Genomic DNA, 14535 nt, shown 5'->3' with positions numbered 1-14535 from the left:
TGTTTATACAATCAAATCGTAATTCTACCAACAACTTAAAATTCAAACATGGTAGAACTTCATAAAACTTACGTCAAAACGAAGTACTCGGAGCTGTGATCACAAATATATATTCAATCGAAAATTCTACCGGACGGATCAAAAGATATCGGAGTTGAAAGGAAGAAAATGAACTTTGAACCTTTCCTTCTCTTTCTCTCGTTCACTTTCTGAATGTTGACTGAAACAATCTGATAATTCCTTACTTTACACGTATAAACATATCAAGTTGCAAGGAATTTGCATTTTGGTCCCTTAACTTTGGCCTAATTGCAATTCAGTCCCCGGACAAGCGATTTAATTTAATTTTAATTCTAAATAATTTAAGAATATTAGAATTTAATTCTTAACTCTAAATATTCTCAAATTAAATATTCTCGAATTAAAATTAAATCATTTCGGACCTTATCGCATTTTAGTCCTTGAATTGCTCAATATTTGCAAATGGGTCCTTGCTCGGATTTTATCCTCAAATTAAATCTTTGATATTTATCATCTTGGAATTCACATCTTAAATTCCATAAATATCAATTGCAATTTTTAATCTTTTAATTTAAAAATTCTGGATATTAAAATCTTAAAATCCGAAAATCCTCAAATTAAATATTTCTGACCCGAAATTGAAATCTCTAATTTCCATATTCTTAAATTCATCTTTTCACTTTTATTCGGAATTTAAATCTTAAATTCCGTAATTAAAAACTTAATATTTTCGGGCCTTACAGTATCCATTCCCATAACCTCTCTGATCCTCCTCCTACGCGCGACTTCGCTATCCGAAAGAAACGAAAAAGAAACCCAAATATCTTTCAAACAAGGATCATTGACACAATTAGTTAAAGAAAGAAAGAACCACTCTATAATTTGGTGAAGGGAAACGAGTTCATAATATATTCATTATTTGTGGATAAGAAAAACAAAACAAAACAAATGCCTCCAAGTGATGGAGAGATCAACAAAGTCGGGAAGAAAAAATATTTCGTCTGCTTGTGTTTGTGAGAAGAATTGAATTTAGAAAAGGAAACAAGAGATGGAGTATTATATTAATGGTTGCAGAATTGGCACTTAACGTATTTAAGGTTTCCAACATAATTTCACAAAAAATCTGACACAAAATCCAAAAGAATCGAGCCATTATAATTTCGAACATTTTTTCCTTACATCGTTGCATAGCATTTCCTCTGTTCTTCGCCGAAAGTTCCAAATCGGCCTTGGTTATTGCAGGAGTAAAAGGCAGAAATTCTACTAGTGGGATTTTGATGAAATCCGACACGGTGATCAGCCAGTTTCAGGTATCGATTCGTTCTATAGCGACTGCCCTTGATGTTTTTCCGTTGAATTTGATCCAAGTTCCGTACGAAACCAAGGAGCTAATAGAAATGCTATGTAAGCAAGCCTGGAAGGCGAAATTCGAGCTCAAGCATGGAGATGAAGAAGCACTGAAGAGAGTGATTCTGGTGATGAATCAATTCGAGAATAAGTTCAAGCCCGACCTTTCTGTCATCAAGAAGATTCTTGATCATCCAAGAATCAAGACATGGTTGATTATTTATGTTAGTATTATTTTTTCTGATCTGGTCTTTATATACTTGTCTGCTATTTAAGTTTTTTTGCTTATGCTTCTGCTTTTGTAACTCCTGCTTCTATTCCGTAACTTTTTCTTCTGCTTCTGCTTCCGTGCACAGTTGTTTGTTAAACACCAAAACTTAGATACTTGATCTCCTAACATGGAGCTGTTGGAGATTTAATAATAAATCTATAAATATTGTGATTAAACCAAATATCACAACAAGCCAGGAATTCATGTCAAATTATCAGAAATATAAATAACAATAAATACGTACCAGAACCCATTGATCAATCTAGCGTTGGAGTTATGGATCTTCCAAGACAACAGAGAATCGACCACCTTATTCTTGCCTGAGATGGGAACTAGGATATAGATCTAGAATATGTGTGCCGTATGTATTCTGTAATTTTTCTCTGCGTCTTGGGAACCATAACCTATATATATAACCTAAGTAGTCTTTTACCCATCACAGAAGACCAAATTGGGCTGAGTTTCTACACATAAGGTGGACCATACCAACTTATTTAATATTTTGGAAACCCATAATTAATTAGATCACCTTATTGGGCCCTTTATTAGATAGCATGTCCATGTACAATTAATTTAATTATGTGAGCCCACAAAATAGTTCCAACAATCTCTCACTTGGGCCACATAAGTTATCCGGATATTGTACATGCAAAATACTAGATTGAGCTCGTGCTATCTAAACCAAAATATTCTTTAACAATCTGGTATATTGATTATGTCAATATAGAACCAAATAGGCTTTCGCTACTTTTATAAATCACTATACCCAGCAGTGATCACAATAAAGGCATAAACAATAACATAGATCAAGTATGGATATGTAGCATGGAAATACATAAATGTGAACGAAAAACATACATGTATTTTCAATTGGTCCTCTTAATAACTCAAAGAGTCAAAAATCAAACTTTCAACCAGATGCTAAACCGCAATGAAAGTCATCACTTTATTTCAGGATAATTCAAATAAACTTTAGTTTGTACAGAAACTTAAATCATGTCAAATGAGTCAATGCTCAAACCGAATACAAACTCCCATTGGACAGACATATCATATATATGGACAACACCAATGTATGTCACATGCCCCATAAAACATCTTGGGTAGCCAACCCAATAACAAATGCATCCGCAATTACGGAGTTTGAAAATTTTGCTCAGTTGACACACAATCACTCTGAATTATTTCCTTCACAACAAAAAAAAAAATTATATTATATTTAGTTCAACTTAAATACCGCATAACCCAATTAATAATCCAACATCGGGTTTCTTAAATATCTACCCAACATTTCAATAATATACACAATATTCAAACATGTATAAATTTATGCATGCATAAACACTACCAGTGAACATGAGAAATATATAACAATCAAGTGCAACAATATAAACATCAATATATTTGTCCGTAATCTTGACTTTCCCAAATGCACTCTCCCACTAAAGTCAACAACCTCAATAAAATTGGCAAGCCCATTTTTTAAAAAAATTGAGGAACCAATACCAATATATTTGAATTTTAGACAAAATTTAAAATATTCATTACCAAAGAAAACTTGATTTGTCCAAACATGAAACCAAAAACCTCTAAAGGATGACATAAAAATTATAAATAAAGTTATTGGATAAAGCGTAAAAGAAAATAGTAGTAGCATGCATAATAGGCTATAATGTCATTGTCTCATATAGATGTATCTTTCACCATCAATTGACAACTGGATCTTTAGGCAAGTCTTTCTTTATGCGCCAATTGAAATATTTGGGACAATTCTTCTTCACATGTCCATCGGTCTTTTTGCAAAAGAAGCAAGTGATAACTTTATCTTGTTTCTGTTGCTCCATTTGCTGTGAAGTCCCATGACTTGAATTCTTCATGTCTTTATTGATCCATTTCCTTTTCTTATTAGTGTCATTAATTTGATAGTTAGATGCCAAGTGAGCACTTTCAATAATATCTTGTTTCAATCTCCCCTCTTCCTGAACGCACTGCGCAATAAGCTCATTAAAAGTCCATATTTCCTTCTGGGTATTATAACTCATTTTTAATTGATTAAATTGCGCAGGCAGAGAGATCAAGACTAAATGCACAAGTATGGCTTCCGAAAACTCCAACTTGAATGCCTTTAGTCGCGTAACAAGATTAGACATTTCCATGATGTACTCTCTAATGTTTCCTTTCTCGTTATACCGCATTGAGACAAGCTTAGTCAAAATAATGCTTGTCTCGACCTTTTCGTTTGCAGTGAATCGATCTGCTATTTGATCAAGGAACTTTTTGGCATCAGTTTCCTCAGGAATCAGACCCCTTATAGTATCCGAAATGGAGTGTTTCATGATCATTAGACTCATGCGATTTGATCGCTCCCACTTTTCAAAAGAACCCCTTTGATAAGCAAGACTTTCCTTAGTCAAAGGTACGGGGCGATCTTCCCTTAGCGCATAGTCCAAATCCATGCATCCAAGCACTATCATTACGTGCTCTTTCCATTTCTTGAAATTTGAACCATTAAGTACTGGAATATTGTTCAGATTGGCAGATATAGAAGATGCTAAAACAAAAAAAAACATAAAACTCACAATTAATTAATAGTCCATGCATATATTTAAATTAAATAAATCATAAAATAAATGCATGCGAGTGGTGAGCCCATAAAAATGTACCCAACACAACATTGATATTTAATCTTTGAGCAAAAAATAATAATTTGTAAGCGGTACACTTAAATATCATGATTATTAAATATTGATAATAAATCTTGCTAACAATATGTCTTTCTTTGGAGTTGGGACCGAATATTGCATGCATGGATAAACCCAAAATTATCACATATTTAATACCACATATTGTGTTATAATTTGGTAAGAAAATAATCTTTCTTTGGGCCGATTATTTTTCACATAAATTTAACACAATTTATTACCGTATGATGGATCTAGGTAATATCTGGCCAGAAAATAATCTTCCTTTGGGTCGATTATTTTTTGCATAGATATAACAAACTAATAAATAAAACATATATTGTGTTTATAATCTGGCCAGAAAATAGTCTTCCTTTGGGCCGAGTATTTTTTGCATAGATATAAATGCACTTGATGAAGATATATATTGTACATATATAAAATCTGGCCAGAAAATAATCTTGCTTTGGGCCGATTATTTTCTGCATAGATCTAGATGCACTTAAAACCATATATCGTGTTTGCAATTTGGCCAAAAAATAATCTTCCTTTTGGGCCGACTATTTTTCACATAAATTGAAACACAATTAATTTTGAACTTTAATAATATCCACGCATCTCAAAAATTACATGTAATTTAAATTTAACCAAATTTGAGATATATGATATTGATTTGACCAAAAATTTTCACAAGAAAATTTAATTTACCTTAATTGAGTCAAATAATGCAAGAAATAAAATATTTATACCTCATAATTATTCCTCCATATATATTTTATCGGATAAACAAAAGCGATAAAATATTGAATAATTCCAAATTAATTTTATTTCATGCAGATAAATTCCAGAAATTAAATTTAATTTCACACAAAAAAAAATCGACCAATTCACAATTTCTTGAAAAATCAAGATCAATAATATAAAAATCTGACTTTGTAGACAACCAAACATGTCCTTAAATAAAAAAAAATCCCCAAATAAAAAAAACCCTAACCCATTAACCTAAATCACGCCGCCGCCACCTTCTCCGGCCAAAACCGCCGCCGGTGACCATGACCCATGGCCGCCTTACCACGGCCGACCACGTCTGTCCCTTTTCCGACCAGCAATCGGCCTTTTTTTTTTAAGAAAGAGTCGTACAAGAGGCGCGACTTTGGGCCAAAATCCGGCCAAATCCTACCGCTGAAACCGTTACCCACTGCCCCTCAGACCTCTTCTCAATCCTAATCGACGTTTAACATCGTGAGAAGCAACAAAAATGGCCTGAAATTGATCAAAATTGACCCAAACAGAAACGCCGCAGTGACAAAAACATAATTTTCCGGACATTATGCAACGATTTCCGGCGAACTGCAGTCCCTTTTTGGTCGTCCTGACGTGATAGTCCGGCGAAGTTCTTCAATTCCGGCAAGTGGATTCCTTATGTCAATTGATTTGTGTGATTTCCAAACTAGGCCGATTCACGACAATTTTGGGGATTTCATTTTGTTTTTTTTAATTTAAAAAAATCAAATTTTTTTATGTTTTAAAAAAAATCGATGTAATTATGAAAATTAATTTGATTTTCTAAATCCGAATAATTCAAAAAATCTAATAATTCAACGTGAACATGACTCTGATACCACTTTTGAAGATTTAATAATAAATCTATAAATATTGTGATTAAACCAAATATCACAACAAGCCAGGAATTCATGTCAAATTATTAGAAATATAAATAACAGTAAATACGTACCAGAATCCATTGATCGATCTAGCGTTGGAGTTATGGATCTTCCAAGACAACAGAGAATCGATTACCTTATTCTTGCCTGAGATGGGAACCAGGATAGAGATCTAGAATATGTGTGATGTATGTATTCTGTAATTTTGCTCTGCGTCTTGGGGACCATAACCTATATATATAACCTAAGTAGTCTTCTACCCATCACAGAAGACCTAATTGGGTTGGGTTTCTACACATAAGGTGGACCATACCAACTTATTTAATATTTTGAAAACGCATAATTAATTAAACCATCTTATTGGGCCCTTTATTAGATAGCATGTCCATGTACAATTAATTTAATTATGTGAGCCGACAAAATAGTTCCAACAGGTAGGGGTGTTCAAACTTTGGATAAAACCGAAAAAACATGAAATCCAAACCGAAAAAACCAAAAACCGAACCGAACCGAAAACCGAAATTTGAAATTCGGATATAAATGTTAAAACCGAAATTTATTTGGTTCGGTTTCGGATTATATATCTCAAAACCGAGCCGATCGAAAAAACCAAAATTTTATTAAATTAATAATTTTATTTATATAATTGTTTATATTATATATTTTATGAGATGATACCTAATGAATAAAGAATCATTTTAAATAATTTTTAGTTGATTGTTGTTTATTTAAGTCATTTAGACTTTGAATTTAAATATTTTACAAAAAAATCATTTAAAAGATAACATATTATATTTTAAAATGTATTTATAATATTAATTAAAATAATTATATCAAAACCGAAATAACCGACCGAAATAACCGAACCGATTTAGTAAAAAACCGAACCGAACCGAATTAAAACGGTTCGGATATCGGATTATATATTTCTAAAATCGAAAATCGGAAAAACCGAAATAAAAAACCGAAAACCAGACCGAACCGACCGATGAACACCCCTACCAATAGGAGCATATTTAATTTTAGTAAGACCAATTTATCAACATCAAAAGACGAACAATTATGCTCAATTATGCAAATTATGCACTAATATCTTACTATCGTACTTAAATCAACTCCAAAAGCGTAAGCACATAATCTATTTCTTTGTGTTACAACTTGTAGTTGTCCTATTTTATTTCATGTTCAATCGTAATTATTAAGTTTACACGAAAATTCGTTTCTAATTGTTTTTAACTTGGAAGAATTTCTAACCATAGTTGCCCAAAATTCTAACCAGGGATGTCGACCAATATATATTCATTCTGAATTATGCATAAAATTTTGTATAAATAACACTTTCAACGAACTTGTTTTCAAAATATTTTACATTGATTACATACGATTATATTTGCATCTACAACAAAAGCATAACAATATGATACACATTAATGAAACTTGTTTTTCAGCAATCTCCTTTCACACGAAATTATATTCGCATCAACACGGACGCGTTAAGTGTTCATCTTTATTGTCTTCTCATATGTTCACATTTCATCTTCGTGAAAAAAAAATTACCTCCTCACCATTTATCCACTCGACATCATCAACAATTTCTCCCTTTTGAATCCATGACATATATTTGAAAATTATATAAAAGGATTAACATTATTACATTATCAAATATATTTTAAGAAAAAATAATCAAATTTCGGAAGAATACAACGAAAACGAGCACTATATCAAAGTCACGAGCTTTATGAATTTCAAAAAATTGAAAAAAAAAAAACTTTAACAAGCAATTTGAATAACCAAATGGAGTTATGTGCAAAAAGAGATTTTCCAAACCCATCCAAGCAATTCAAATGATTTTTTATTCCACTAAAGAGGACAAACTTATAAACATGATCCACGTAAGAAATTTTAGAACAAACACGAATAAATTTGGGATAAACAAATAATAACCACGATAAAAATGAATTTATGAACTTATAAATACTACTGAAATATTTCGAATAAATACTCTACCGCGACGATAGAAAAATTCATGAGTAATTTCTTGCAAATTAGAGTACGATCGATTTATCGGTAAAATATCATACCATCATTGATGATGACATCATCATAAAAAAATTAGCATAGAATTGCCAAAGGGTGGAAATTGAGGAATCACGATGGGATAATCAGCTGGTCAAGAACAAATAATACTAACATAAATAATCAAGCTAAACCCAAATTTCTATGGTCTATTATTAGCAACATTCCGTAGAGTTACAAACACGATTTCAATCCATCAAGTTAACAAAGTACACATATCCATTAAAAAAATAAAAATAAAAATAAAAACCCATGAAGATTTGAAATACATAAAGCAGACCTAAATTGAAATTGCATCGGGAAAAAAAAACAAACGACTCAACCCTAAATCAGGAAAAACCAAAAGAGATATGAGAAAGTAAATGTCAGCTTGGCATTAACGTTCTTGCATGTGGTTGCTTAAGGCCATGAATCAGGTTTAGGAGATGTTCGAATCTTTTTTGGATTTCTTTTCTAATTATTCTTTACTTTCGGCGATTTTGATCCTTCGCATCGTCTCTCACTTTCTTCATTTTCGAAGATTTTATTCCCCTCGTCATCGTTGATAGCGTCTGTATTAGCAAGCTTGTTGTCGGAAATCTTTGTATTATACCAAGCTTGTTTCCGGAAATCAATGTTATTTGTCGTCTCGTCCAACAAGAAGTCGTTTGAGCAATGAAAAATAATACCTTCACAATGTTGTTCTTTAATATTGATTATTGAAATATTAAAGTAAGGAAAATGTATTGTTGGGTTTTAAAACATTCGTATTTTGTGCTTAACTAAGGACATGCTTTTGTCACTAAGTACACGAAGTGAGAACAAATATTTGTTGACATGAAGACTAACAACAAATTTATGTTAACTATTATAGTGATTTATTGATCATTTTTCCATGAGAGGAGATGAGATGGGGACATGGGGTATCAAAGTTGAATAAACTTTTTTTTAGATATATGATGAATATTTTTTTATCTATAATTCAAATTGATTTGTGTGTTCCGGTAATAAATTTTATCTCCGACAACGAATTACTATTTGGGAGAGCTTATAAGCTCATAAGTTTGTTTGGATAATTATTTGTCAAACAACTTAAAAGCTGTCAAAATAAGTTGTTTGACAGCTTATAAGCTGTTTTTAAAAAAGTAAGGGGATGATACTTTTTTCAAAAAAATCTTATTTTGATATTTTACTTCACCATATTATCCTTATATATTTTATTAAATTCTCACAACGCCCTCTGTCCATTTTTTATACATAATTTATCAAATTTTTTTCTAAATTAAAATTAAAAATATTTTTTATTTTTTTAATATATGTTTAATATTTATAATAAATTTAAAACTATTTTTAAATGTATGTTACTATTTAAATTATTTTTTTAGTATGTTACCCTTTTTGAAAATTTCAACAATAAAAAAATCTTATATATAATATCAAACACATCAGCATCTTTAAGTTCTTTAAAATAAGTTCATCCAAATAATTTAACAAATTAATTTTAAAATAAGACCTGACAACTTATAAGTTGTTTTTAATAAGCTTAACCAAACACCAATCTGAATTTATTTTTTCAAAAAATTAAAATATTCAATTTCTGAGTTCAAAAGATAGAATCAATTTTCGAAATCAAAATGATAGAAGATAACATATAGATTTGAAAGAGTCTATTAATAAAACATAAAAATGTTTAAAACATGTTTAGTTTGATAAGAATGAGAGTACTTTATAGAAACCCAAAACTATATCACCTCATTCTCTTAGTATAGGGTGTCTGTGCATTATTGTAATAGATTTAGAAAATAATTTATTTTTTATAATTAGTTTATAGGATAATTTGCATTCATGTTTCAGACAGTACTAATACGCGACATAATAGACAAAAAGGGACAAAAAAATTATCAAATTAATATAATATTTTTTTATAATTAGTTTATAGGATAATTTGCATTCATGTTTCTTACACTAATATGAAGTACATATTTATTTATTGCCCATACATATAATATAAATGTACTCATACAGAATGATCCTAGCTACAAAATACGAACGTACTCTCAAACAAACATTATAAAATTAAAAAATTATAATTTAAACAATAGATTTTGTATAAAAAAAATTGCATTACAATGCAACAATGATCGCATCAAGTACTGGTAATATGAGTTTGTATATACCCAACATTTTCAGTTGTCACTTGTATTTTGTAAAGTTTTGGTATGAACTATTCAGATTTCACTACACAAGTGCAGCATACAAGAATTCATTCCAGATATCTGGAACCCCAGCAATGCACCAATGGCTGCAATCTGGTGAGCTGTGGCCTCCCTGCCCGTAAACAGAAGGATGCCCGTCGATCCTCAGCTGCGAAAGCGTCGTGATATTCAGCAGATACACTGGTTTCTCCATGCCACTCAGGACTTTCTCCAGCACTAGCTCTGCCGGATGGGGGCCGACTCCGTTTTTCAGCGGCTGCGTTTGTCCCACGCAAGTCCGGACAGTCGGCGATCCCTGCCCGCTGAAAAAATCGCAAAGTGAGAAACTTTACGAGATAAAAAAAAAAAAAAACAATTTTCCCAATTATATTGCATGTATACCTAGCATGATCAGGAGAAACACCCTGGAAAAACACTTTGGTCTTCTTTGGATCCACATTGGAATCTATCCACTTGGCCCAAGTATCCAGTGCTATTGTATATGCTTTCATGCGATCCATTTCTGGAACGCTATAATTTCCATACACAATCAAATCCCACCTACAGAAAACAAAATATTAATTAATAATCAAGTTGCTAGCTAACAGGGACAGAGCCACCACAAAATCAAACGAATTATTGTACTCTAAAAGAAATAAATATCTTGTCAGCCACGGAAAAGTTCGTAAGGTACTATACACTAAAGTGTACATCAACTAGCGTTATTATGCTGCCCAACAACTATGCTCAACTCCGTGTCCATCATGTACAATAAGTGAGTTGACCAGTACAATAAGTGGGCACGGAGTTAGGCATAGTTGTTGGGCAACATAACAAAACTCTATATATATATATATATATATATATACATAAACTTACGGTTGTTTTCTGCCAGTGTGAAGCCACCAATGCCAGGAGTCGAAAATCATGATATCCATGGCACCCCAGATCTTACTTGTGCTGATGGAATCCAGCCTCAACACCCTCCCACCCTCATCTTTCGTGATGTCCACGAGGAACGCGTTCCGAAAGAACATCAGCGAAACTTCGTACTCCTGATCATCGATCAATATGCAAAACAGTACTAATATTTAATTAATCATGAATATATATGTATGAATGATTTTATGTATATTTAATAAATGATATATGATCTCACGGGAAAAGTGAAATTTGAGAGGCCGCCGGTTCTTTGTGAGATGTATGTTGCATGGGGTACTGCTACGTGAAGCATACATGTAAGAGATTGCCACTGGTTCAGGCTAAGTGAGTCTCCCACAAATATCAGACGCTTCCCCTTCAATTTTCTCAAAAATTCCACGCCGTTGAACCTGCAGCAATATTTCACCATATCATTTATATTTTTACATTTTTTGAGCCACATGTATGATTCTATAATTAATGTGTACGTACGTGAGGATTGATATATATTTTATTTTATTTTCTTGATGCAACAAAATAAAACAAAATATCTTTAAAAAAAACCTGTAAATGTCTTTTTAATTTGGATTTGATCGAGATTTTATTTGCAAAATGTTCAATAAACTTGGTGTCTTTTTTCTATCATTATTTCTTAGTTTCTTTATTTGACAATAATTTTTATTCAACTCTAATATTCAGTTCACCAACATATATATGCATGTATTGGACAGTTGGAATATTCTTGAAAATTTAATTAGACGACTTCGTTGGTTTTAAATATATAGAAAACTACTTTTCGGTTGAAATGTCTTTTTAATTTGGACTTAATCTGGACCCCAAACACATGCATCACAAATTTAGGCAAAAGCAAAATTTGTGATTATATATGTAATATAAATATATAATTCTGAGTTAAAATTAAAATATGTTTCCGAATATTCGAAAAGAACTTTGTGATCTAAAGGATGATTTTTTTTTTTTGAATAAATATAAAGTAGGATCCGATTTTATGATACCAAAACAAGGAATATTTTAAAATAGAGAAACCAAAAACTTTAAATTCAAAATCATTTGAATTATCTATATATTTTTATTTTTTAATGTTGATATTATTTTACACACACATCGTGTGTGCGATGTGTGTGCCTGTTTTGCTAGTTACAAATATTCTTGAATCTACTATAGCGAAAAAGCTCGCAAATATTGAAACTTAACAACCCCACATGAGACAGATCATCCGATGGGAGATATACACACACATATATGCTCGAAGAAATTATATTTAATGAAAAGCCTTTTTTCAAAAAAATAAAAATAATAAAAAATAAACGAAACTAACACAGCTCAATTCAATTAAATTTTAGATCAAGCGGTAAGAATCCCAAAAGTGAGATTTATTTATGACTGGATTTTTTACGCCATTTTTCCTTTCATTTGATTACATTCAAAAATTTGGGTGTATGTTGATTTTAATAGTGACATATGAAAATAAAATCGAACCAAATTTTAGTCATTCCATTTTCTGCGCTCGTGGCTACAAAATCCTGACTTTGAACCACAATGCAGGAAATCTATTTATCTATTTGGGAAAAAATTAACTTGTTTTATGATCCATCAAGTTTTTAAATTTTAGTTATGGTATACTAATTTTTAATTTACCTTTATTTTGATTAAATTGTTGACGTGACATCGGATCGAAAATACTCAATCGACAACCGTCAATATGTAACATCAGTCATTGGACCAAAATAACTGAAATTAACAATTAGTGTACCAAAACTAAACTCTGAAAATTTAATAGACCCCAAAATTGGACAAATTAATGGACACAAATTTTTTTTTTTCCTTTTTTTTTTACTTTTTCATTTTCAAGAGAGGTTTGTTTGGATATCTTCTATTACGTACTATTAACACTCACACCCCTAGACCGACAAAACGGTAAGACAGAATCACTAAGCAAGTTAACAAATTACAGTATAAATTTAGTAATTTTTATAATTATGATATTATTTTTGTTTTAATATAATTCAAACTAATTATAAAAAATATTATACAAACAGACAACGCATACGCAAAAACACTAATATAGACAATTACTAACGATAGCAGAGATCGACTCTTCTGGGAACAAAGTAATTTGTTTTAATATTATATTTTTATGGATTACTTATAATCATTGTATTAAATGTTTTTAAACTTCAACGTGTACATTATCTGTTTATTTATTTATTAAATTAACATCTGAAAAAAAAACACAAAAACATATATAGGAAAACAAAGTAATTTTTTTTAATATTATATTTTATGCTCTTTTTTTTTTTGAGGAATATATTTTATGTTCTTGTAATCATTGTATTAAAATGTTTTTAAACCTCAATGTGTACATTAGCTGTTTTTTTTTTAATTTATTATAATTATAATAATGAAATTAAACATCTGGAAAAATGGAAGAAGAAACAATACCGATAGGAAAATAAAGTCACGCAAATTAAAGCAGCAACCACTACTACAAGTGACAAACCATGAAAACAACCTCACAACAACATGCTAACAAACAAAACGTCGAAGTCTATATCTTAAATAGAAAGAAAATTTGAAAATCTCAAATGTTTTTGTTTTTTTTTTCTCAAAAAAACATCACCTTTTTCTATCATTAAACATTATTATTTACTTCCGGCTTAATATTGAAAAAATGCACATTATATTCCACGAACAAATTAAACATGATATAATTCTGGGAATCATAAGCAATTATATCGATACAAATTAATAATTAATTACCTTGGTAATACGCATCCATCTTCATTTGGCTGCCATTTGTATTTCAAGTAATCTTGATCGGGTCGACCATTTTTCTTGCAGTTGAACTGATGTTCGAAGAAAGGGCATCGGAAGGAATCGTAGAGAGGGTAGGAATCGTCGTAAACCCAGTTTCCTTGGAAGATATCACACCCCTTGTCCGGAAACTTCGAATCCGCGACATGGAAAATAATATTTAGCACAAGCAAAGCAGCAAGAGAAGTGCTAGTAGTGGTGATCAATCCCATTGTATGTAAGGACTGTTGTATTGCTTCTAAGGTGACAAAAGAGGCCATATTTATAGTATAATTGGAGTGTGAAAGCTTTTTGGCCTCACTGGCACCACTAGATGCGTATAATATTCATGTGCTAATTATTATTATTATTATTATTATTATTATTATTATTATTATTATGTAAATCATATTTTTGTTCTATATATGTAAAAAATTTGACGGGTTTTTATGTGGAATTAAGATAATAATTCAAGTATAAATTTAGAGATTTTGTTAAAGATGCATTTATATTTGCTAGGGAATGGATGTGATAGGGAAAGATTTTAATTAGGTGAAGATGTGCTA

The 14535-nt window shown here is 31.0% G+C and overlaps 2 protein-coding genes across 2 annotated transcripts; both read right to left on the bottom strand.

Moving 5' to 3' along the window:
• Nucleotides 1–3297: 3297 nt before the first annotated feature.
• On the bottom strand, nucleotides 3298–6170 carry LOC140893266 (uncharacterized). The gene is made up of 2 exons (XM_073302332.1): nucleotides 6056–6170; nucleotides 3298–4190 (listed from the first exon to the last, which is right to left on the bottom strand). The coding sequence occupies exons 1-2, from the start codon at nucleotides 6063–6065 to the stop codon at nucleotides 3346–3348; spliced, it is 855 nt and encodes a 284-aa protein (XP_073158433.1). The 5' UTR covers nucleotides 6066–6170; the 3' UTR covers nucleotides 3298–3345.
• A 4028-nt stretch (nucleotides 6171–10198) lies between these two features.
• On the bottom strand, nucleotides 10199–14250 carry LOC140890008 (protein trichome birefringence-like 43). The gene is made up of 5 exons (XM_073297757.1): nucleotides 13937–14250; nucleotides 11394–11565; nucleotides 11114–11289; nucleotides 10637–10795; nucleotides 10199–10557 (listed from the first exon to the last, which is right to left on the bottom strand). Exons 1-5 carry the CDS (start codon nucleotides 14248–14250, stop codon nucleotides 10278–10280), a joined length of 1101 nt encoding a protein of 366 aa, XP_073153858.1. The 3' UTR covers nucleotides 10199–10277.
• Between the last annotated feature and the right edge of the window lie 285 nt (nucleotides 14251–14535).

Source organism: Henckelia pumila, chromosome 3, assembly GCF_033568475.1.
Source record: "Henckelia pumila isolate YLH828 chromosome 3, ASM3356847v2, whole genome shotgun sequence".
NCBI classification, from domain to species: Eukaryota; Viridiplantae; Streptophyta; class Magnoliopsida; order Lamiales; family Gesneriaceae; genus Henckelia; species Henckelia pumila.
This window is presented reverse-complemented; position numbering and strand designations above follow the sequence as displayed.

Bases quoted from the DNA above. Each gene is read 5' to 3' on its own strand.
- LOC140890008 (XM_073297757.1), bottom strand. From the start codon at position 14,250: ATGGCCTCTTTTGTCACCTTAGAAGCAATACAACAGTCCTTACATACA. The intron at 11,290-11,393 runs GTGAGATCATAT...ATCGATGATCAG, and splicing joins TCTCAAATTTCACTTTTCCC to GAGTACGAAGTTTCGCTGAT. The intron at 10,558-10,636 runs GTATACATGCAA...CGATTTTTTCAG, and splicing joins GTTTCTCCTGATCATGCTAG to CGGGCAGGGATCGCCGACTG.